The 25,165-nt window shown below is 47.5% G+C and overlaps 1 protein-coding gene across 2 annotated transcripts; it reads right to left on the bottom strand.

Moving 5' to 3' along the window:
* Positions 1-924: 924 nt before the first annotated feature.
* On the bottom strand, positions 925-23,877 carry plcd3a (phospholipase C, delta 3a). Of its 2 annotated transcripts, none has more exons than XM_079745553.1 (15): positions 23,678-23,877; positions 18,854-19,021; positions 14,200-14,428; positions 13,136-13,265; positions 12,292-12,517; positions 11,384-11,585; positions 9,740-9,884; positions 7,248-7,400; positions 6,259-6,390; positions 5,567-5,720; positions 4,755-4,871; positions 4,325-4,503; positions 3,414-3,549; positions 2,816-2,965; positions 925-2,303 (listed from the first exon to the last, which is right to left on the bottom strand). In XM_079745553.1, exons 1-15 carry the CDS (start codon positions 23,763-23,765, stop codon positions 2,167-2,169), a joined length of 2,346 nt encoding a protein of 781 aa, XP_079601679.1. In that variant the 5' UTR covers positions 23,766-23,877; the 3' UTR covers positions 925-2,166. The 2 variants fall into 2 exon arrangements, with proteins under 2 accessions (XP_079601679.1, XP_079601680.1); XM_079745554.1 differs by lacking the exon at positions 23,678-23,877 and adding an exon at positions 21,221-21,261.
* Between the last annotated feature and the right edge of the window lie 1,288 nt (positions 23,878-25,165).

Genomic DNA, 25,165 nt, shown 5'->3' with positions numbered 1-25,165 from the left:
GGAGACCTTATGTTTTATTAAATGACCCCGTCTTAACCTTGTAATGTACTTTGGACCTCTTGCTGTTTCAAGCAATCAACCTTCTTTTAGTGTTGAACTTTTTCTAAATTAGTTTAACGGCTACCTCCCATTCAACATTGCTCCCAAAAGCATTCACCCCATCGACTTCACCCCTTAATTTTTAGCTTCAGGAGATGTAAATCTACCGCTGGTGTTACAAGTAGCCAGGGTCCCACTGCAAGGATCACTTGAATGAGCACCAAATGCCCTCCACTCATTTAAACATCCCTTCATACTGTTGGTTGGAGAGGAAGTGGGCTACTCTGGAGGGAGACATGTGCACACATGTATTTTAAAATGAATACACTTCCTTTTATGTCTATTGCTCTTGTGACTTTGTTGAATTGGAATATATTCATGCAGCTTTCGGTTTTATGTTTTAGCTCCAATCATATTGTAAACATTTAGTGGGTACACAGAATGCACACACAAACATACACAATATTGGATATTGTATTTCCCAATTCCCCATTAAGAAAGGTAATGTTATCTGCATTTAATGGCCTGACCCGGATAAAGAAGTTTATCTTAGCCAACGGTTGTTATCCCTGGGTTTGAAGAGAAGGCAAGGTCATAAATGATTATTACTTCAGACATGCATCCCATAATAGTCATTTGGCAGTACAGCTGTTCTGCTGTTGGTCCAAATGGTTTGAAAAGCATGTTTCTTTGTGAATACAGCACTGATAGCACACAATACGATAAGCATAGGGGATAAAGAGTATATTCAGTCCTGTGATCCCGCCCCCTGTAGTTGTTTGAGACGTGTCTAATAGAGTGACAGGTGTCATCCGGGGAGTGACAGAAATAAACGAGAACAACACACAGATTGTTGAAACAACAGAATGCTTTCTTATATATAACTTGGTTAAAAACATAACACTGATTCACATTACAAAGGACCGACACATTTACGCATGCATTCAGTCATTGAGCAGACACTTTTATCCAAAGCCACTTGTAGGTTAGTGATAACATGCTCTATTTACCTAGTAAATAAAGCGGTTCATAATGTGCCATTACTCTCTTCAAAGAGTTTAATGTCAATAAGATATAGTGCAAATACTAAAATCCTTGTATAAACGCTATAGAATACTATATACGGTATATATACACACTACCCTACATATATTAGTTAAGTTATCTTTTAGTCGCATATGGCAGCATATATTTACATTTAAATGACCTATAGTTTACCTGCATTTTTGCTGCTTAAATAATAGGCAGACGTTAAAAACCTTCACATGCATCAGAGGTGGCGTATCCCGAGCTTCAATTAAAAACTACGTTATATCTATATATATATATATAGATATATATATAGTTACATATATAAATAATACTGTTAATAAACACTGGGGATCTGTAGTGTTATATGTGTCAGGGTTTCAGTCACAGTTTCTAGGTTACAGTTTCAACGTCTCTCATGAATGAGAATTTGCAAATGGTCGATCAAATAAACAGTCAATCAAATACTAAAAAATAACACTTAGCTAGCATTAAAAAAAATGTTTAAGGTTGATGAGCTGGCAAAGCAAGACCTAATTTGCATGAATACCATTATTAAGTAGTTTCTATATATAGCAGCACATTATGTTATTCATGTTCTGAAAAAAATCATGTTACACCACAAAAATACAAGCATTAAGAGTGCACTTGTTTTTTTTTTAAAAGATAGCAAAGTTAAAATACAGTTAAGAGCTTCTTTTTTTAGTAATACTGTTATTCTATAAGTTAAAAACACGAGTATAAAATAGACAAAAGTTTCTCTGTTCAAAAAACACTTCATCGATCCTAAAAGATCAACATCGCATTTGAGGTCAGTATTGGCCAATCAGCAACGACACGAGGCCGGTGAAGCTGAGAAACAAGCACAAGCGAGGCTCAAACCCTCGCCCCTCATTCATCACGGCTTTGTAACACATTGCAACACAGATCACCTAGAGGCCTCCGCCTTCTCCACAGTCCCTCCTTCTGTCGTGGGGCTGGCTCTCTGTAGGCACCTCAGGCTGAGTCAGCAGCAGCTCTCTCCCCCTCTCTCTGTCTCATCACATTCCTGGAGTTTCTCCCCTTTGTTGTGGAGCTTCTCCGCGCGGCGTTCGCAGGTCACACCTTGCCCTTGGCCGCGCGCGCTGACACCGTTTTGATGGGCACTCCCTTGCGGCTCACCTTCACGTGGATAAAGAGCGATGCCGGCGACAGACTGGAGCCGTCCGCCTTCAGCAGGTGGATATGACGATAACCTGTGTGAAAATCACAACACACACACACACACACACACACACACACACACACACACACACACACACAGAAGTAGTGTCATTCATAAGAGACCAAGGTGGATGCTTACATTTACATTTACATTTTTTTCCAAAACAACCAACAAGAAGTACATTTGGCAGAAGATAGAGAAACAATATATCGTTGTTGGTACATTAAGGATGTACAATCGCTAGGTTAACCCCTCCCCCATATACAACAAAGATAGCTAGGATAAGATGCTACACAATGCTAAGTACTATATTTGAGTGCCAGGACAAACAACATACAATAAGTGCGTACATTAAGTGACAGGAAGTACAGCATACAATAAGTGGGTACATTAAGTGCCAGGACGTACAACAAACAATAAGTGCACAAGAGAGGTTTGGGGGGTAAGGGGGGGAGGCTATGCAAAGTCCAGGTGAACTCTACTTGCAATAGAGCTAGTGCAATGCTGCAATGCTAATAGCAGCCATGTTTTGCTTGTGTGTACCTGTGCGTAGGCTAGTGAAAGGAAGGGTGAACTGGCCCACGAATTCGTTCTTGGCGGTGTGCTCGTGGTCCTCCACTACGAAGCGCACCAGGGCCAGCTCCGGGACCTGCAGCTGGAAGCTCAGGGTGCAGTCCCACCGCGGGTTGAAGCCTGCAGGGGGCGAAGGAGAGCTGTCAGACACCTTGTAGCTACAGACTAGAACCATCTGCCTTTAGTCAGTGGATAAACTGTTTTCCTACAGCTGTCTGTTTTTTTCCAATGAATATAAAGGGGGTAGTCTCTGGGGGATAGACCCAACAACACTTCACGTATGGTAAGAATAAAACATTTGTAAAAAACAACAGTAAATAGTAAATAAAAAACGACAGCAATAGTGTGGCTTTCTTTGCAACCACAGTAAATACATATGTATTTTGGGCATTTCAATTATTCAAGCCTTAGCCTTCACATCCCCAGTGTAAACTTAATCAAGTGGGTAATAAAAACTCCATTGCGTTAACGACGGAGTTATGTACTCCATTCCAAAACTACTACGTAAGAGCTACCGAAAAGCACCAAAGGCGGCAAACCTGTCTAAAAGAAAAAAGGATTTGACTACCGTTGTTGTCGATGCGGTGCGTTTTGTCTCTGGAATTGTCGATGGAGACCCCGTGGACCTCCACCCAGACCTGGGGGTCCACGATGGCACTGGCCTTGGTCTGGATGGGCTTTGGCAGCTGCTGTGCCGACAAGATCTGCCGCGGTGGGGAACGGGAGCGGAGACGTTTTAAAGACCACCTCTCGTTAGAGGTGACCTATTATACCACTAGGTGTGCGTGATTAGCTGTAGGATAGACCAGTCCACCAGCCTACCCCGTGGACTGCAGCAAACGTCACTCATCTGTCTGTCATACGTCTAGGCGGACACGCCCCACTTGTGATGTCAGAAGAGGCAGTTTTTCGAAATGGCTTGTAACAGCTGATCACACTCACACCCGGTGGTATAAATATGGGACCTTTAGAAAAAGGAGGTAAAAAGGTCGAAGCTACGGGTGGCTAATCATCGTTTTAAGCGAGCAACACAACTCCTCGGCTCCACAGGAGCCATCAGCGTCACGACTTTAAAGGTCCCATATTATACCACCAGGTGTGAGTGTGATTAGCCTAGGCGGACACGCCCACTTGTGATGTCAGAAGAGGCAGTTTTTCGAAATGGCTTGTAACGGCTGATCACACTCACACCCGGTGGTATAACATGGGACCTTTTAAGTCTTGACGCTGATGGCTCCCGTGGAGCCGAGGAGTTGTGTCACATTCACACCCGGTGGCATAATATGACACCTTTAAAAAAAGACGATAGAAATGTCAACGCTACGGCTGGCTAATCATCGTTTAAGCGAGCAACACAACTCGGAGTTGTGTTGGACCGTAGCAAACCCGGTGGAGGTTGCTCATCTATCCTCCATACGTCTAGGTGGACACGCCCACCAGTGATGTCAGAAGACTTGACCCCCCTAACGGTGGACTCACGCGTATTGTCAGCTGCGTGGGGAAGTGCCCCGGGCCCCCGCCGGTGTTCTCGGGGTCGAAGTTCAACGCGGGCGTGCGCAGGAAGCTGGGCTTGAGGATGTAGCCGCAGCGGCCGTTGGGCAGGAAGCGGCCCTGGTTGAGATCCATCTGCTCTCCGGGGGTCTGGAAGTTCAGCGCCACTGATGGGGGGGGGGGGGGGGAAGACACACCGGGAACCGTCAGACCACCCCAACGTCTCAGCGGGTCGTGTGTGTGTGTGTGTGTGTGTGTGTGTGTGTGTGTGTGTGTGTGTGTGTGTGTGTGTGTGTGTGTGTGTGTGTTTGTGTGTGTGTGGTGTTAATCCCACGGCTACGACCCGTCTGTGATCATTATTTTAGTGCAGTTGATTTCCAACCGAAATGCCGCGTTGAGCCTCCTGCATTGCCCCTACCCATCTGGCAGCCGCTGTTCCACATGTCCTGGGGGTCGTAGTTTGAGGACTGGAGGCGCTGACCAGCCGGGTAGATCCGGCTGAGCTGTCGGCTGTTGTGTTTCACGAAGAGCTTCCCTGCGTCGGTGGACGGGCAGAAGATGGTTAATGGTAAATGGACTGAGTTTCTAAGGCGCTTTTCTAACCAATGGCCACTCACAGTGCTTTACAATGTTGCCTCACGTTCACCCACTCATGCACACATTCACCCATTCACGCACACCTTTCACCCAACCGACACCGGCGGCGTCTATCACCCAAGGCGACAGCCAGCTCGTCAGGAGCACTTATGGTGAGGTGTTTTACCCAGGGATGGCTCGACACTGAGCTAGGAGGAACCGGGGATCGAAACCAGCAGCCTTCCGGTTACCAGCCAACCCCGCTCTACCTCCTTAAGCTGCTTTCACACCGCCGCGCGGCAACTCGCCGCCTCCGTTCATTTCAATGAGGGAAGGGCGGCAGAGGGGAGGCGGTTACAAAAGCGGCTGAAAACCAGGAAGCGGTTGCCGCCCACGTGAACGCGCACGGATTTTGCCCTACCGCTCAGCTTTCCCCGTGTTGAGACTTTCGGCGGCAGCCGCTTTTGAAAACGCCTGGCCCTTCACACCGCCGCGCTGAACCCTCCGGCAGCGAGGCGGTTATAAGGGCGGTTGCCGCGCGGCGGTGTGCGAGCCGCTTTAGCCACATGCCGCCCCTGAGACCGAATGGCGTGAGAGGTGGCGCTGGTGCAACAGATGTTGTGCTGATGGAACCCACACAGGGTGCGCCGTTACCAGAGTCCTTGATGAGCTTCAGGGCCTCGCTCTCGGAGAAGGAGGACATCTCGTTGGCTGCTTTCTCAGACGGGTTCTGGAACCCACGGAACGAAACGCTGCGGCAGTAGACCACCAGCTCAGACAGCTCCGGGCTCAGCTTGGACGAGACCGCCTGGCGAGCACAGGACAAGTTATATGAAATCGCACACACACTGAATGCATAAAAAAATGTCATTCGCTTTTTGTTGACGTTAGTCAACAGAAAGAGTTTGGCTCCTCACAACGGCAGCCTTGGTTCAGAGACCTGCAGTGCACACACACACACACACACACACACACACACACACACACACACATGCACGCACTTGCACAAACACACGCATGCACGCGCACACACACGCACAAGCACACACACACACGGACAAACATGCACACGCCCACACAGATGCACGCGAGCACACGCGCGTGAAGAACAAGCACGCACGCACACAAACATGCACACAAACAAGCACACACACACACACACGCGCGCGCACATTTCTGTTGTTTCGATACTTGATGCAAAAAAAAAGAAAAGGAAAACAAACTCTTTATATTATTCCTAGAGTGACGCCCCATCTGCATCGCTCTGAAAATAACAGAACCGTTCCGCTCTCCACCTCACTCCCTGCCCACCGCTCCCCGACCCCGTGACCTTCCGGGGTCTTCACCTTTGAGGGGTCCCTCTTGCCGCCGGCCAGCGTCTCGTCCTCTGAGCTGGACGAGAAGCTGCTCTCCTTGCCCAGCTGGCCCAGGTGAGGAGTCTCCCTCTTCCCCTTCACCAGGATACGCCCCCGCAGCTCCTGGGGACACACACAAGGACAGACACAGACACGCACAGACCCACACACATACGAAAACGGATACAAACACAGCCGCAGACACACAGAAGGACACATCAGGACTGCAGTAGACGCCTATGATGCATTGAACTAATTAGGGCAGATGAGTTTGTGTGTGTGTGTGTGTGTGTGTGTGCGTGAGCAAGATAATAACTAAGTGAAATCTTCGTGAAGCATGCATGTGTGTTTTGAATGCATTGGTTTTATGAACAGTGTAGTTCCACCTCGGACCAGTGGATGGCGCTTGGGCTTATAACCATCTGACTACACACAGCTTCTGTACATTCACACAGAACCGCGTCTAAGTCGACCCATGCTGATTGCACCAGATGTGTCTAGCTGTGTTATGTCTGAAGAGGGAGATTTTTCTGCAGATTACAAACTGTGTCAACTCTCACTTGGCTAGGTGTCATGTTGCACATAAACCACAAATCACAACAAAAGGTGTTACTGTGTGTGTGCATGCGCGCGCGTGCGTGCATGCGTGTGTGTGTGCGTGCGTGCGTGCCTCGGCCCCTGTGTGTGTGTGTGTGTGTGTGTGTGTGTGTGTGTGTGTGTGTGTGTGTGTGTGTATGTGCGTGCGTGTCTCGGCCCCTGTGTGTGTGCATGCGCGCGCGCGCGTGTGTGTGTGTGTGCGTGCATGCCTCGGCCCTTGTGTGTGTGTGTGTGTGTGTGTGTGTGTGTGTGTGTGTGTGTGTGTGTGTGTGTGTGTGCGTGTCTGCGTGCATGCGTGCGTGCCTCGGCCCCTGTGTGTGTGTGTGTGTGTGCGTGCGTGCGTTTGTGTGTGTCCGCCCTTGTTTACGTATGTGCCCCTCTACCTCGGGCGTCGGCAGCTCCTCCAGCGGCGTTTCCCGGAGGGGCCTGCTGAGCAGCTTGTTGCCCAGGATGGAGCACAGGTCGCGGGCCATGACCGCCTGCTGCTCCACGGAGCAGTGGTTCTCCAGGGACAGGATCAGAGGGTACGGGGACGCCTGGGAGACACAGAGAGAGACAGGTGCCCACCGGTCAATGGGACGGTACAGAGAGAGAGACAGGGACCCACCGGTGAACGGGACAGTACAGAGAGAGAGACAGGTGCCCACCGGTCAACAGGACAGTACAGAGAGAGAGACAGGGACCCACCGGTGAACGGGACAGTACAGAGAGAGAGACAGGTGCCCACCGGTCAACGGGACAGTACAGAGAGAGAGACAGGGACCCACCGGTGAACGGGACAGTACAGAGAGAGAGACAGGTGCCCACCGGTCAATGGGACAGTACAGAGAGAGAGACAGGTGCCCAATGGTGAACGGGACAGTATTGAGAGAGAGACAGGGACCCACCGGTGAAGAGGACAGTACAGAGAGAGACAGGGACCCACGGGTGAATGGGACAGTACAGAGAGAGAGACAGGTGCCCACCGGTGAACGGGAAAGTACAGAGAGAGAGACAGGTGCCCACCGGTCAACAGCACAGTACAGAGAGAGAGACAGGTGCCCACCGGTCAATGGGACGGTACAGAGAGAGACAGGTGCCCACCGGTCAACGGGACAGTACCGAGAGAGAGACAGGTGCCCACCGGTCAACGGGACAGTACAGAGAGAGAGACAGGGACCCACCGGTGAACGGGACAGTACAGAGAGAGAGACAGGGACCCATCGGTCAATGGGACGGTACAGAGAGAAAGACAGGGACAGTATGTAACTCCACCACAGTGTTGGGGTCTAACGGAGATCAGTCAGGGATGGTGCAGGCCGAGAGCCAAGCACAAGGCCTTGTTATTATGGGCTGTTGTGCTTTGATTGTAGGACCGAACAATGCCAGATGGCATATGTGAACATTTTTTAACAAAAGCGTACATAAAGCATTTATATTGATGTTGTGGTTTTAGTTGTATTTCTTTAACGGCACTTTGTTCTTTTAAGCTCTTATGCGACACTTTTGATTATGTTGACATTATCCTGAGGTGTCACTATTTACAACAGACGCTATCCGTTTATTCGCCCTTCCGATTGGGAAAGCTACACTGCAACCGGTTCAGTTAGAAATGTGCCGAAGTTCAAGGACCTTTGTGCAGCACGGTTTGAGCACATTCCTTTTTTTTACTAGTGTGGTTGCAAGGGTTAGGACCGTAAGCCCAAATGACCCACAACTCCTTAATACTGCCCGACTTTATGGTATTATTTTCATTTTGATTCTATTAAAAATGGCTTAGTTATGGCAGATTTATGTAAAAATTGGATTATGCAAATGATCTGCCATTGTTCAACAAATCACAATTCCGCTTTAGAGAACCGAAGAGGCCTACAATTTGGTTTGTATGATAAGGACCTTCCCTAATGTGAAAATTCAATGCATGGAAGTCAATGGGGAAGTTATGGTTGTTAAAGTTGGTACACGCACATATAGAAACCACACTTAAAGGGGTATTTTGGACATAGGGCCTGATTCCCAAGTTAGCCTTGGTGTTCTTTATCATTGGAGACAGTTTTCAAAACATTTCATTCAGTCCTTCCAGTTGCAGAGTTCGCTCGTGCTAGGCTAGCGCACGGCAACAGGCAATACTAGCCTGCTAATAAAACAGTCTTACCCACTCCACAGTACACCCGAGACAAATCAACTACAACGCCAGACTGTCGATGTAACTGTCTGTGTTGATAGAATAATGCTAGAAATAAAACTAACCTCGCATCGCATGAATCATCGCATTTTGAGGGACTACTTTCTCAGCAGCAGTGGAATTTAACCTAAGTATCAGTCCGCCGCTGCCGTAGCCTACTACCAGGAATATAACACTGCTGCTGAGACACAGTAAGTCCCTCAAAACGCAATGCAATGCAAGGTTGGTTTTATTTCTAACATTATTCTATGAACACAGACATTTATATCGACAGTCTGGCATTATAGTTGATTTGCCTCGGGTTTTATTAGCAGGCTAGTATTGCCCGTTGCCGTGCGCTAGCCTAGCACAAGCAAACTCTGCAACTGGAAGGACTGAATGAAATGTGTTGAAAACTGTCTCCAATGATAAAGAACACCAAGGCTAACTTGGGAATCAGGCCCTATGCCCAAAATTCCGAACTACCTCTTTAGGCAGGCCTCCGAAAAGTAATGTACTGCTTCGGCCACAGGGGGGCGCCATTATTCGCAACCAAACAAAAACAATCCGCCCCATTGTTAAATCAATCGACGAGCTGGCATGCAACCACACATTTTCCCCAGAAAAACAAAAGCGGCGACATGTCTAGCTCAAGCCTTTGATATTATGCTTCCTGTGTTGATATGGATGTCAGTGTCTGCCAAAAGGATAACGGTGTCGACGTTGGTTTACCTTGAAGGCGTACTGGCCGATGGTCTTGATGACCTCTTTGAAGGGCACCTTGGAGGTGAGGGTGTGTCCGTGGTAGATGACCGGCTCCCCCCGGTCCCCGTCCCAGCAGTCCAGCTCCACGCAACGGCAGCCTTGGTTCAGAGCCCTGCAGCGCACACACACACACACACACACATGAACAAACACATGCGCTCACACATGCTCACGCACACACATGCACACAAACGCACACATGCACACACACACACACACGCACACACACACAAACATGCACACAAGCAGACACACATGCTCACACACATGCACACGCACGCAAGCACACACACATACATCCTCACACGCACGCACAAATGTGCACACACACACACACACACACACACACACACACAAACATGCACAGGCACACAAGCACACACACACAAGCACACACAAGCACAATAATCAACAGCCTGATCATTTCCCAAACCTAGTCAGGAATAGTATGGTATTATTTTACAGAGCTTGGCTGCAGAAGTCAGACCAGCCCTTGGCTTGATTCTGGACCACAGTCAATAGATTCAACTGTTGCCATTTCTCGCATCTGTGCGTCAGTAGAGCATAGTCTGCAGATTAAAAACCGGTGCCTGGCATGCATATACCATGTGTGTGTGTGTGTGTGTGAGTTTAATACTTAAAAATTGGCGGTTGGTTTCAAATGAAAATTGTTACTATTTGCCCGTGTTGCCAAACTGATTGAGGCCCGGGTAAAATATTCCTGGAACATATAAACCCCCACACACACAACGCCATGTTGCTTCATGTAGACTACAGTCAGGTCAAGGCATGTTTATTGTTGTTAAGGGTTTGTTATTAAATGAGAAGCTATGAATATCCCAAAATCCACGGCGCCAAAGGCGTCACCACAGAACCCACAGGTTGTGCCTGTTCACCAGGGATTATCATGGCCTTGATAAGCCTTTGTCTCTCTGTGTCTCAGTGTATGTTCTAGATCTCAGTATCTGATGGACCGCTTGGTACCTGACGTAGGTCTCAGTACCGGATCTAAGTCTCAGTACCTGATCTAGGTTTCAGTACCTGTTCTAGGTTTCAGTACCTGTTCTAGCTCTCAGTGCCTGATATAGGTCTCAGTACCTGATATAGGTCTCAGTGTCTGATCTAGAGCTCAATACCTGACATAGCTCTCGGTACCTGATCTAGCTCTCAGTACCTGTTATAGGTCTCAGTACCTGTTCTAGCTCTCAGTACCTGTTCTAGCTCTCAGTACCTGATCTAGCTCTCAGTACCTGTTATAGGTCTCAGTACCTGATCTAGCTCTCAGTACCTGTTATAGGTCTCAGTACCTGATCTAGCTCTCAGTACCTGATCTAGCTCTCAGTACCTGTTATAGGTCTCAGTACCTGTTCTAGCTCTCAGTACCTGATCTAGCTCTCAGTACCTGTTCTAGCGCTCAGTACCTGATCTAGCTCTCAGTACCTGTTATAGGTCTCAGTACCTGTTCTAGCTCTCAGTACCTGATCTAGCTCTCAGCACCTGTTCTAGCGCTCAGTACCTGATCTAGCTCTCAGTACCTGTTATAGGTCTCAGTACCTGATCTAGCTCTCGGTACCTGACGTAGCTCTCGGTAACTGACGTAGCGCTCCGTACCTGATGTAGGGCTCGGTGCTGCTGGTGCCGGTCACCTGGTCCTTGGTCAGGTAGGTGTTGTGCGAGGAGGAGATGAAGTAGTCCGTCAGCGGGCGGCTCATGTCCTGGGTAACCCGGGCGTGGTCGGGGTTGAACACGTCGTTCTCCAGAGACAGCATGTACATGGTGAACCCGTTCTGCGTCATGAACTGGTTCTTCTGGGCTGTGTAGAGGGAGGGGGAAGCCACATGTTACCTCTGGTCGTTCAGTAGCCTCGGTACACAGACAGAACAGCTGCAACGGTCATTTCATGTTAGGGTGGCCCCAAAACAAGGTGCACACCTAGGGAGGGGAACAGATTGTTGTTATTGGTCGATGTTAGTCCTACAGCACACCGCATTAGAGTGTGGTACAGCCCTTGCTATAATAATAATAATTACTTCGAACTAATAACGCTAATCACACATGCTATTGTGTATACAGCTTGTTGTCGGCTGATAAGGCGACCCGGTCCCCTGTGGATTAAGCATCGATGCAACCCTCTGGTTCTTTGCTTATTGAAACTGAATGGAAGGCCTGTTTACAGCCGGACGCAGAGTCTGGGTGCGCGAGGGGTCATTTCTTTCGGTTTTCTTCTAAACTGTTTCATTTTAAGTGCAGTTTCAGTGTGTAACTGAGAGACCCAATCCATGGCCCTAGTAGGGCATTTTGCAGACGCTTTTATCCAAAGCGACTTACGACCATTCACACACACATTCGCACACCGCCAGCTCGACGGGAGCAGTCAGGGTGAGGTGTCTTGCTCAGGGACACCTTGACACTCAAATGGGAGGAGTCGGGGATCGAACCAGCGACCTTGTGGTGACAAGCCAACACTCTACAACCCCCGGGAGCTGAGCTGACCCACTGTGTCCGCGTCGGCGACCCACCCCACTCGTTGAGCTCGAAGCTGAGGATGAGCATCTGCGCGTGGTGCAGGGAGGCGTCCTCGCCCTGGTCCCCCAGGAAGTCCCGGAGCTCGGCGGTGGACAGCACGCAGCCGTTGGAGGAGTAGTGGCGGAACACGGCGTCCAGCTCGGGCCGCCGCAGCAGCTCCCGGCAGAACTCCTCGATCTCCTTGTGGTGCAGGCGGTCGTCGCGCGACCGGTCGCACTTCTGGAGAGGGAGGGAGGGAGGGAGAAAGAGAGAGAGAGAGAGAAAAAGAGAGAGAGAGAGCGGGAGGGTGGGAGAGAGAGAGAGAGAGAGAGAGGGAGGGAGGGAGGGAGGGAGGGAGGGAGAGAGAGAGAGAGGGAGAGAGGGTGGGAGGGAGGGAGAGAGAGAAAAAGAGAGAGAGAGAGGGAGGGAGGGAGGGAGGGAGAGAGAGAGCGGGAGGGAGAGAGAGAGAGGGAGAGAGAGAGAGGGAGGGAGGGAGGGAGGGAGAGAGACAGACAGACAGACAGACAGACAGACAGACAGACAGACAGAGAAAAAGAGTAAGAGGGAGAGTTAGACAGAGTTATTGACCCATACGTACACACTGAGTCGGTGAGGTGGATCAGGGTGGACAGATCAATCGATAGGGACCGACATTCCATTGCGCGCTCATGCGCAGGTGGAGCTTTGTTTACTTTTGAATCTGAACCTAAAATAGACTCTTCTCCAGGGACGTCCCAAAGGAGAGGAAGAGTTCAACCGGCCAAAGCTGCCATTTCTCCACAATGCTCCTCTACCGTCTTTTGAGTTAGTTTCCGCTCGGTGGCTTGCGACCCTAAGTGACCCCCCCAAGACACTAACCTTGAACAGGGAGCGGGCGTACTGCTCGTTCAGGTCGATGTTGATCATCTGCAGCAGTCTCTTAACCTCGTCGTAGCTCATCTTGCCGTCGCGGTTCTCGTCGGCCCGCCGAAGGTACCCGCTGATCCAGGTGGCCCCGGGGGGACGAGGGTTAAGGAAGAAAGGAACAGAACCCCATCCATCACGTCCCAACATTATCAGGACATGGTTGAAGACATCGCAAAACATGCGTTTGTGTCATTTCGATTCCGTAAAATTGCTGTTTCAAGGGGATTCATTTTGTGTTTTTGGAGATTTGGGAATAATAGGGGGTCTCTTATCTCAAGCTGTGAGAGCAACACGGAATTGTATTATTATCCCGTTCTACCGCAACCCAATTTCCGGTAGCTGACTGCCAATGAGCTGTGTATGGTAGTAAAGAATCCCTGGAGAGAACAACACGAAGATGACTAGAATGAAATCAACGGCAAGGTTGTAAATATGAAAACTAATAATAACACTCATTTGGAGCATATTGTTGAAGGCGTTCTGTTTTGAGATGAGATGAGTCGGCGGGAGGTTCATCTCAAGACCAAGCACATTTTGTTAATGGATGAGAGAATTAAAACGATAGCAACCAAGAACATTATGTTGTTTACTTTCTAGCAGGCCAACACAGCTAACAACGCAACTTAAATTCATGAGTGTGCGTTTGACCTACATTCAGGGAACCCATCTGCAATTCTCTCTCTCTCCCGCTCTCCCTCGCTCCCTCTCTCTCTCTAGATAAACAGAGAACTGGAGATGTCTGTAGACTTAGACAGCAGTTTACGATCCACACTCCAGAGCCATGAGGGTTAGTGATTAAACTCATGAGGATATTGGGACTATTATTAGCTGGTGTTAGGATGTGTCATCATAGCCATGATAGGGATGCACATCTCCCCAGTGGTAGTGTTGGTGCTCATGGGAGATATCATCGCCATGGAAATCATCAACCTGCCCCTCAGCGCAGACCAGGGCTGATAAAATAATAACACAACGGACGTAAAAGGAATAATAAAACGACGGACATAAAAGGATATTGGTCTAGCTTCTCCTTCTGGGACATGTTGCCCACCCGTTCCTTCAGGGTCCGGATGCCCCTCACCCAGCTCTGGGCCTCGCCCTCACAGGGACACAGCAGGTCCAGGCTCTTCCGGGGCCCGCGGAACACCACGGTGAAGCAGTTGGTGTCCGGCACCGAGCCCGCCAGGCTCTGCAGCGCCTCCGACTGACAGCCCTCCCGCACACACTCCACCTCCGTCACCGCGACTGGGAGGGAGGAGGTGGGAGAGGAGAGGGGAGGGGAGGAGGAGAGGAGAGGAGAGGAGGAGAGGAGAGGGGAAGAGTGGAGAGGAGAGGAGAGGAGAGGAGGTGAGGAGAGGAGAGGAGAAGGGGGAGGAGAGGAGAATAGGAGAGGAGAGGAGAGGGGGAGAGGAATCAAATAGAAAGGAAAGGATAGACAAGAGAGGAGAGGAGAGAGAGGAGTGGAGAGAAGAGGAGAAAGAGGAGAGAAGAGGAGATAGAGGAGGGAAGGAGATGAGGAGAGGAGGGGAGAGGAGAGGAGAAGAGAGGGGAAGAGGAGAGAGGAGAAAGAGGAGGGGCGAGAGGAGGTAGGAGAGGAGAAGAGAGGAGAGGAGGAGAGGAGAAGAGGAGTGGAATGAGTAGAGGACAGTTGACGAAAGGAAAGGAGAGGAACAGAAAGGAGAGACAAGAGGCGAGGAGAGAGACATGGAGACATTTGTCATTACCTTATTATCATCCCAGCGGAGCTTATTTAAATAGAGCGAATGAAAGTATCGGTGTGAAACTAAATATTCTTTAAGTGGACTAAATATACATATTCATTTCATCTGTAAACAATGTAATGAAACTGTGGGGGGACATACGGCGTATGGCCTGCAGGGGGGAGTATGGGCATGTTGGGAGCACACCGGGTCGGCTGGGTGGATCGGTGTATTTACGTGCCTGCTTTATCGTGTAGTGAGGAGGGATCGGGAGCAGAGACAGAGCTCTGGAGCACCTGAACTACTTTGTGAGCAAGTCTCTGGAAACGCTCCCTGTGATCGCGGTAGCGGATTTATAATTTCTGGACTGTCGTAATTCAAGCAAATAAAAGACTTGGGTGTGCTTCCAAGCAACCCCGGTTTCCATTCGCTCATTGAACCTGCTACAGACAGCAACAATACATTTTTCAAAGTCGCAAAAAAAAACATTCCTTAATTTTTCCAGTCGGCAGCACTTTCGACTGAATACCAAAACAGCAAATGACACAAATAGTGAAAAAATTAAAACAGTTTGACCAGAGAGAGTCAGCTGTTCAATGTTTCAGGGTATCATTAACTACCCAGTCGAGAAGTGACATCGCAGTACGTTGCACGGCAACCCAGCATAATGGTTTTAAAACATGAACCACGCAGCCAAGGCAGGTCTATCAATGGACAAGATGTAGCTCTTCCCGTCTGGATAAAATTAACCCTCAACAGCAGCCGCTAGAACCAACCACCCACTGGGCACACACTCTGGTGTGAGCTATGCCCTTAATTAAATCCAACCGGTCACTCTCGGCCACATGGTCGACATGTGGGCCATTTCTCAGGTTACCGTAAAATATATTTTTACTTCCCGATGCTGTGGCGCGAAGGCATTCCTCACATTTCTCCCAAAAAAATCTATAAACGCTAAAATGTTTTAAATATTTTTGACCGGCAATTCTGTTTGGTATTGAGAAAAATAACCTAATATTTATTCTCAAAGGGCACCTGTTCAATTTGTGCTATTGCAATCCTTCGTTCGTATGTCGTATGTGCAACCTGGTATCACAACATCTAAAAGTAGCTCCATCTGACATCGACGTCCTCACATCGTGCGAGGACCACTTTGTGTGTACTGTGAGGGTCTGTCTGCCCGGGACTCTCAGTTCAGCAGGCCGGCAACCGGTCTGCCCCCACCACAAGGGCCTCACCCTCTCTCTCTCCTGACGCATGGTATCCAATCCCCTGCCGGTCTCACCGTCCATCAACCAATCACACACTCAAGCGTGTGCCTGTGTGTGTGTCAGTGTGGGGATGTGTGTGTGTTGGAGGTCTTCAGGGGTCTACCCGGATCCTTAAGATCTGAGACCCGACCCCGGGTCCCGTACAGGTTATGCTCCACGTTTTATCATAGTCTGAATCGGGTCCCATTCTATTCTTGCGGTTCCCGGGTGTAATACCTGAGTGCACCTGGTAAGATTTAGTGAGGAACGCGTGGACCTGATGTTTAGACTGACCATCAGGATCAGATCACAGAGTGCACGGTGAAGCTGGCTGTTATATGTTACATGGGTAAGACACATAAAACACATCTCATCTTTGAAGGCAAAACAGTGGCTTATCCACGGCAGGTCCATCTGGTATTTTGATCTCCTTCTATTAGGCTGCCACATGTTGCGTCCGACATCACTAACGGTTCCAGCAGAAAAACAACATGTTCAGTACCATTTTAATCACAGGGTACGTCCGGTCCATTAAATACCCCGTCCATTCTCGGATCCCGGGTTTCTCTCTTCGTTGGCATGCACCGGGAAGGGGGCTGTTATTACTCAAAACGACAAAAACGGGTGGGTAGATCCGTTCAAACCGGATCCCAGAACACACACGCACACACACACACGCACACACCTAATGGACCTTAAATCTCGAGTCGGTAATTGATTCTACCCACTAGTCGTTTATTGATTCTATCTGCGGTGATTGATTCACTTCTTTCCCCCGCCTGCCAGAGTTGCTGGTCCGAGTCTCAACGCACACAGCAGGTTACCACCCAGTTACAGCTCTCAACGCCGTCTCCCACTGCCGGAGCTGGGAGTATATTTAAACCTCACTGGCTCCCTCCCAGGCTGCACCACCCTCCCCCTTCCTCCCCCTTCCTCCCCCTTCCTCACCCCCATAAGAGCAAACACACGGTGGAGAGCAAGGGACACATGCAGGACATTCCAGACAGAAACAACGGAGCAAAGGTCAAACAGGCCGTAAAAGGTCCCCGAGGGACAGAGGGAGGACAGACACGCAGCCAGAAGGACAGGTGAAGGACATCTATAAACGGAGCATCACGTGAACATCGTTTTTAAAATCTGTATTTTTGTGCAAAAGTATTTTTTACTGCACGAGCATTGACTGTTTCTGACGCAAAGAAAGCGTTGACCCGGAAATTTGACCTTTGACCTTTGACCTTGTTGCTCTCTTCCCATAATATAAACAGGCCGGTTTGTATTGCAACAGAGAGACTGTTGTGCATTCCGTCTTCAGTCTTAGATTTACATAGGAGACTAATTTAGCAACGTTGCTCAATGGCGTACCGCAGTGGCATTAGTCCATAGTGTTTCTCGTAAAGCTCTTTACCAAGGCTGGTTTCCCATGGGGCCCTGGGGAAGTGCCCAGTTTACAATGCCTGCAGTCAGTTTACCTCAGGGCCCCTAGAAGGGTGAGGTCAGCGGGCATTAATCCATGACTGAATACGTGGTGTCCCACATGCCAAATACCCTCAAAGTACGCTTTGAGTCTAACAACTTAGTTCCGTCAATTAAATCATAACCAAGAGCTTGGTCACGTGGTGCATACGTGTGTGTGTGTGTGTGTGTGTGTGTGTGTCTTGACACACCCCCTATTATATGGATGATCATAACGGCAAGATAAGAGAGAGCAAGATAAAGAGAGAGAGAGAGAGAGAGAGAGAGAGAGAGAGAGAGATTTACTGCAGATGGGTTCTGTGAATGTAGGTCAAATGCGCACTCATGAATTTTAATTCAGAGAGAGAAACTGAATGAGAGAAAGAGACAGAATGAAAGAGAGGGAGAGATAAGGGGTCGTAAGTTCAGAGATCAAAGAATGACATTCCCGAACCTAACGAGGAGTTTGAGGATTACTGCCTCTTGGATCGTGGGAATGGTCTTAAGCAGGCAGGCCTCCAGCCCGCACCTTGCCCTGCCAGTCATATGATGATACATGAATAAACGGCCTTCTAAGCTTCTCATCAAAGCAAAACATGTTTCAAATGGGATAGAGAAAGCGGGGCGAGGACAATGTTACATATTGACGACAAACATTTGCAGATGAGGACAGTATTAACGCTGATTAAGATAAGCGCAGCGACGAGTAAGTTCTTGGGAAACTCACACAAATAGAGACCTATAGTTTAAAATCACACATAGACACAAGTTTCTACATTGCATGAGCACAGTGTCACTTCCTCCTTTTTCTGAGATTTCCTCTGAGAAACCTTTCGAAATGTGCCAAGGTCTGCAAACTGTTTTCAGTTTTGAAATTAGTTTTTTGCATCAATAATTGTAAGGCACACTTTATTTACTTATCAATAACTTACATTGGTTAGTTATTATATTATTATACTATACTATATTATACTATATATCATCAGTATTATTAGATCCTATTAAACAAACCATATCCAACAACAATAGCCCATCTTCTTACCATTCGTTTAAAGCTGCAGTATGTAATATCTAAGAGCACCTTTCGTTGACTGCAAGGTTCTTACCCAGTCACACATATAACCAAAAACCACAAAGATAAAACTACAAAGACTAAAAAAAGTTGGAACGCACTGCTTATCCCACTACACAAACTATATTTGCCGAGCACGTCGGCTGTGCGTGCCAAAAGGTCCTGCTTTAAAACCAACTGCTGGAGAGGCACCTACATGTCTGCTGGGCCTTGGCCCTTCGGGAGCTCTTGTTGGTCTCGCACCACACCGTGACCCCGTCCTCCAGGAGCCGAAGGGTCCGGCTCTTCTGCCAGCGGGAAGAGCGCACCTTCACCATGCTGGAGCCCCCCAGCATCAAGCGGACGTCCTCGTTGTCCTGCACACCTGCAACACACATCATGGCGAAGGGTAAAAATGGACTGCCTTTAAAATGTTGGCTAACATTCACCCATTCGGGCACACATAAATGCACACATTCACGCACCGACGGCGGTGTCGGCCGTGCGAGGCCACAGCCAGCTCATCGGGAGCAGTTAGGGCTAGGTGTCTTGCTAGCAACTAGCAACCTTCCTATGTTTTCTGTTGGGATTGCGTCATCGCGCCGTAGACAGTAATCAATAGTCACGTATCATTGTGTGATCCACTCCCTTTTCTTTCCGCTAAAGTCATAGCCATAACCGTCATTATTGTCACAGTACATTCATTGTTGGAATAATGGGCTTCCCCACCTGGCTTGGCTTGTGTTTGTGTACACACATTGCTTCTACCAAAAGCAATACGTAGATGTTTTATATACAAAGCTGGAGCGACCTCAATTGACCCCTATGGGAAGGAGCTCCCGGTTCGCTGCTGTTGAGCGGTGGTGTTGGTGAGTGATATCTCAGAAGGGAGACATAATGACAGAGTGCGCCATTGTCCACAGCTCCCAAAACATCAATTCAGCCGAGCCACTGTGTCATTAAAGGCTCATTAACAAAAGTAACTAAACGCATTGGGGAAAGGGGAAATTGTCTGTCGCCTGACGTTTATCGTTTATCATTAACATTTATCATCGCAATAATATCCTGGGCCCTATAACAAGGTAAACAACAATTTAGAAAAGGGAGTAAACATTTAGAAAACTCTTTTTGTGAGTCATGGATACTTTATGCCACACAATTGAGGGGAAAAATCCTTCTTGAATGCACAAACCAACTGTACGACCAAGTACAGCAACTCTGGGACAACAAGAAAGACAACCCAATGTTTATGTTGAATCACAGCAGGACCCGACCCCTCTCGGGTCCATGGTTGCCTAGCCTGGCTAACGCCAGACCTCATCTCAATCTACATTAAGAAGAGGTCTGGGAACCACACATTCATTTTCTCGTATTTGAGGCGTGGTTTACGATTGCCCGGAGCCATTTATCGGGCGCTACGAATGTCTATCATATGAGTCTGTACGTAGCTCATAGCCAATCGTATCAATTATACCAGATGACGTGTGTAGAGCGACAGAAATTCGATGAGGAAGAAGACGATGGGTGTGTCGAATAGACGTCAGCATCGTCTTGCCGTCCCTCCCCGTTCTGTGATTGGTTCCCTATCTCAGGCGAAAATCGGATCCATGGAATCCAGGCTGCCTGGCAGCGCAAAATGAAATTGCGCGCAAGGCAGCCTAGGTATACCCAGGCTACTGGTTGCCATGGCGGAGAAGCAACCTCTTTACAAAGCTTCATGCTTTATGCTTTTAAAGAGCTGTTTAATCCATAGTCCCGGGCCAACGCTCATACCCCTTCTATCCACTGTAGCGTTGACCCTCTCCAGCAGAGTTCAAGAGATTTAATCACTTGTAACTTTCTAATCACCCCCCAATGTTTTTCACACCAAACCAACTGTAACCGCCTCACTTGTGATTGTCCTGATTGCCCAAAGAGCCGACTGAGTTCCACGCCGGTTACCAAGGCTACAGCACAACAGAGCCCCCTCCAAGTACCCCACCCCGGACCCACCCGAGTATCTACTGCTAAAGGGTGAAACCACATGGACGTGTAACAACAAACGAATACCGCATACCGCCACGGCCACAGATTTAGTTCTAAGAAACCCGCTGGGAGGGAAAGAAAACACAAAGGCGGCCCTCACAACACTACCACCTCCCCCACATCATCCACCACTTCCACCCTCTAGCCTTGAACCACAACAACCCAGTTTCCACTAATAGTCACCAGGCTGTTGCTCAAAACACGGCATTCCTTTTGGCTGACCAGAGAGGCAAACGGATTCACAGGAGCTGTTAAAACCACTCAAAGTGTTTCTTAGTAGCTGTGCGATAAGATTGGTTATCGGCTGTTCTGAACTTAAAATCTAAAATCGTAGCTTTATTCTTCACGTCAGTTCCAAAATGAGAAGGATGCACACATGGATCCCATAATTAGCAGGATTCATAGGCTTTTACTTATGTTAAAAAAAAATGGTTTCAAACAGGCCTAGATTTGAGGCCCATTAGGTGGAAAACAAGGTAATTGGTGAATGGGGGAACAATCAGAGCATTGACCACCATGCGTTAACATGGAAATGCCCGGTACACAGAGAGTATCTCACCAAGGGGACATTCTTAAGTTGTGTACACGCTAAGAAGAGAGATCACATATTGTCCCAGGTGCACATCGACAGTGCGGCCTGTGGGACGGGCCTCCGATAGGGGTGAAGGGTCAGGGATCCAGCTGCTCCCAGACACATCGGACTGCACTCTAACCCTCCTTCCTCAAGCCTATACTCGCCGGCTCAGCATCATCATCGTCTTTTGGGGTTTGGCTCAGGTTTCCTTCGCCATAACAACTGTCACGCAGTCTAGCGTGGTTGCGCCGATTTTATGCCAGCGTGAAAATGTCCTTAATTAGCATGACGGAGATAGGATACCGTGGTTGGGGCCTGGTGAGTATCTCATGGTTCGCGCCATGGTTTTTCCTGAAATGAGAGAAGCACCGGCAGAGAGAGAGAGTTGGTGCGAGCTGCAGTCTTTGCAGTTCTATAAGACTTCATCTAGGAATCCCATGAAGAGTGGAGCCTGAAACGCCAAAGTGAGAGTTTTCGATAACACTGACCAGGATAAGAGGTTCTCGGGAAAAGAGAAGATAGAGCTGAATTTTTTTTTATGAAAGGCAACCTTTTTTTAGGTCTCATAAACTGCTATTGAGGGTTTTCGTTAATAAAAGACTTCAATGTCTGAGCAAGAGCGCATCTTGAAAACAGCTCTTCAAGGCAGCTATTAAAAGGAGCTGAATTGAAGCCAAATAATTTTCCTTTAGACGAGGCCAACTCCTAAATGTGTCAACAAGGTCACTCTTTTGAGAATGCTACTTTATAAATTAGTATTGCTGCAAAAGAGGCATTATTGGGACACCTTGCGATAATGTTAAAAATAGGCTACTGCTGCTATGCATAGAATGATGTAATCGTGACCTAAGTATATCCCCCTGTCATGCCATCAGAACACATGACCTGCAAATTTGGATATCCACAGATCCACTGTCTTTCCGACGTCTTGTTACGCTTCCCGGGACACGAAACAAGTTATCTTTCCAACTTGGTTGTTGCCAAATACCCGACAGCCTAAAACGACGAATCACTCTGCAGCTAGGGATTTACACCGTAAGGTCAACAACATCATCACAGCCCAGAGTTGCTGAGTGGGCTAAATCCTGCCCTGTTTCCTCCTCCCATCCCCTAGGACAGCAGCTCTGCAGAGGTTTACAGTCACAAGTCACCAGCTGGATTTCTCTAAACAAATCTCTGATTTTGTGTCAATATTGCCAGCAGCAGTAGCTGTGATTAAGGGCTATTACGATTACCATGAAAATCCAATCTCCTTGATGCCATGTTTTACCCTTGCACAAGTGGAAACACACACAAGCCTATCAGGGCAACACCCAACTGAATAAACAGAGGTCTGTGTGGCAGGGCCTATCAGCACTGTTTTTTTATATACATTTTTCAGAATAAGCAAGTGCAAGAATGTGATTGTGTGATTTGCATTTGATTGACCCTTGAAATCAAAATGAGAGTTGAATAAAGTATTTAAAGAGTTCATTAAACTCTTGCTGATCTAAATCATAAACTAAACATGTCGTTGCAGTGTCTGCTAAGTCCATCCGACACCGCAGTGCCAGTGAAAAATGAGCGTCAAAGGCAGCAATGTGTTTGTAAAACCTCCAAGCAAACGGCGGAGCAGACAACAATAAATGGAGCCCGAAGATTCAGCTGTTGTGTCTTTAAATTGCGAAAATACTAGAGATCCTGCATGTTAATGAACGACCAATGTTTTTTGATGGGAAGTTTCAAAACCTTTTCCCACACTTTGCCGTGTCATTTATCATGCGTCAAGCAACTGTGTTGTTTCACTATGGAACTTCTACTTTTACAGTGTGAAAGGTGACATAAACAAGGTCAGTTTTAATTATATAATAGGCGGTTTGGTATGAAGATTGATGACGAATGAAAGATGTATGCTACAATACCGGTTTTCATTATTTTACGTCACTTAAAGGGAACAACATGATGTAAACTAGAACCGCACACACGCACACACGTTGCCTGTTGACACCTTACTCGTCATCACCAGACCTCTGAGGGGTTGTGTCAGCAGTTGTCTATTTCTGGCGATTCGTGACCATGAGTTAAAAACATTTGTGGCTGAGCTGGACCCGTTTTATTAGGGATGAGCAGGCCCACTACTACCCTTGAAATAATGTAATAATCATTATTTTAAAGAAAATGAATTAAAGGTCTAGTCCTCTTTTAAAAGAATAAGTTGTTTCAGAACAAATGTCATTTTGATCTGTGAAATAAATAAATACTAAATAAAATAAAAATAAATACTATTTAAATTTTACTACAAGTTTAATTTGGTTAAACTCAAGTGAGTTGAGCGAATTAAATAACTCAAGACTGCAAAAACTGCAAAAAAAAAAAGTTTTTTACTTATTATAAGTTTTTAAATATATTGTGCATCGCAAATCGAATTTGCCTTTTTAAAATGCTCTCATATAAATGCCTTACCAAGTTTCCTCAGAGGGTCGTTAGACTTTTCCACCGCTGTCTTCTGTTCATTGCGACTAGCTGCTGGTTTCTTGCTGCTCCCTAACATTATTCAAAGTCGAGCCGAGCGCAGGAGTGAAGTCGTGGGGGCCAGGCCGAGAGTGCAGGTGTCCTCCCCGGAGCTAGTATCAGCGCTTGTGGCTCAAGTGGTGTGTTGGGGGAAAGAGCGAAAAGCCGAGTGCGAAAGTAATTCCCCGAACCCAAGTCCCTCCCAAGCATTGCAATGCCCGCGCGATGTGCGTAATTTGATGCCAATTTCATGCGCGCTTTAAGACCCGAAACAAACGAAGGAACGCGCCTATATGATATATAAATCTGCTGCAATGTTTCTGTTTAAATTCTACTACTAGTACTACTACTGCTACTACTACTACTACTACTTCTGCTCAAAGGGCGTCACTGATTGAGTTATGTAATGGGAACAGCTGAAATTAAAAGAAAAGAGGCGGCAGTAAGAACTGAATTGTTTTCGGGGAAATGTTTTCCCCAGAAAGAAATACTACTAAAGAGGGATACAAATTTAAAAGCAACCAACAGAGTCGCTCTTGAGAGAAAAAAAACATGGTAGTCTTTTGTCTTGTTTATTTATCCAAAAACTATAATATGGCTCCATCTGGTGGTAATTAAATGTAACTGCATAAAAGAGGGCCATACGCAGGATAGATTTTTAATATAAACTAATAAAACCTCGATGAGATTTTAATGTTAAATTTACCCTTGAATGGCTTATCCTGCCAAACTGAATGTATTGTCTGCAGGTACATATATGAAATAATGATATAATGTCATCCATGTTTGTCTTACAAGCTGTTTAAGTGTAGCTTACATTTTCTTCATGTACAAGTAACATTGAAACCTGAGTGGAAAAAAACTACATTTTTACCAACTGGCTACCCGTGCACTGAATGCATATACTGTAGCCATGCTCTGAATAATCAGAGTAACACACAAGGCTATAGCCCTCCAAACCACATGGGTTCACACACTGTCAACAAGCAACCACACCTGGTAATCCTGCCTCGGTTTAGACGATCTGCCACATTGTAAATGGCTAAGAAAAAGACCCATGTTTTGAAGTGGTCTCAATGCTACATGAAAACACAAATCATGCACTTCCTGATTAAAAGGCCATCCACCATTGCTTGAATTGTGAGGCCCGGGGAGCACGCCCACACAGTGGTGTGTATATTTCATCTCTCAATTGCAGTAAGAACCGCGATAGACGGGGGAGATTAACTCACGCCTGGTAAGCCGCTCTCAACCAGTGATCTATGCAGCAGCATAAAGTAGGGCTTGCTGCTGCATCCCTCCCTCTGAGATAGAGAGAGATTCTGGATCCTGGAATGCAGATATGAAGGTGCCATCAATCATATGAAACCTGCCAATCAAGACTCACCACCAAATATGCCTACTCCTCACAAATTATGAAGACGGAAGTATCTGTGAGGT

The sequence above is a fragment of the Pollachius pollachius genome (genome assembly GCF_949987615.1).
Source record: "Pollachius pollachius genome assembly, chromosome: 11".
In the NCBI taxonomy this organism is placed as follows: Eukaryota; Metazoa; Chordata; class Actinopteri; order Gadiformes; family Gadidae; genus Pollachius; species Pollachius pollachius.
The sequence above is the reverse complement of the archived record's forward strand: the minus strand, read 5'-3'. Positions and strand labels throughout refer to the sequence as shown.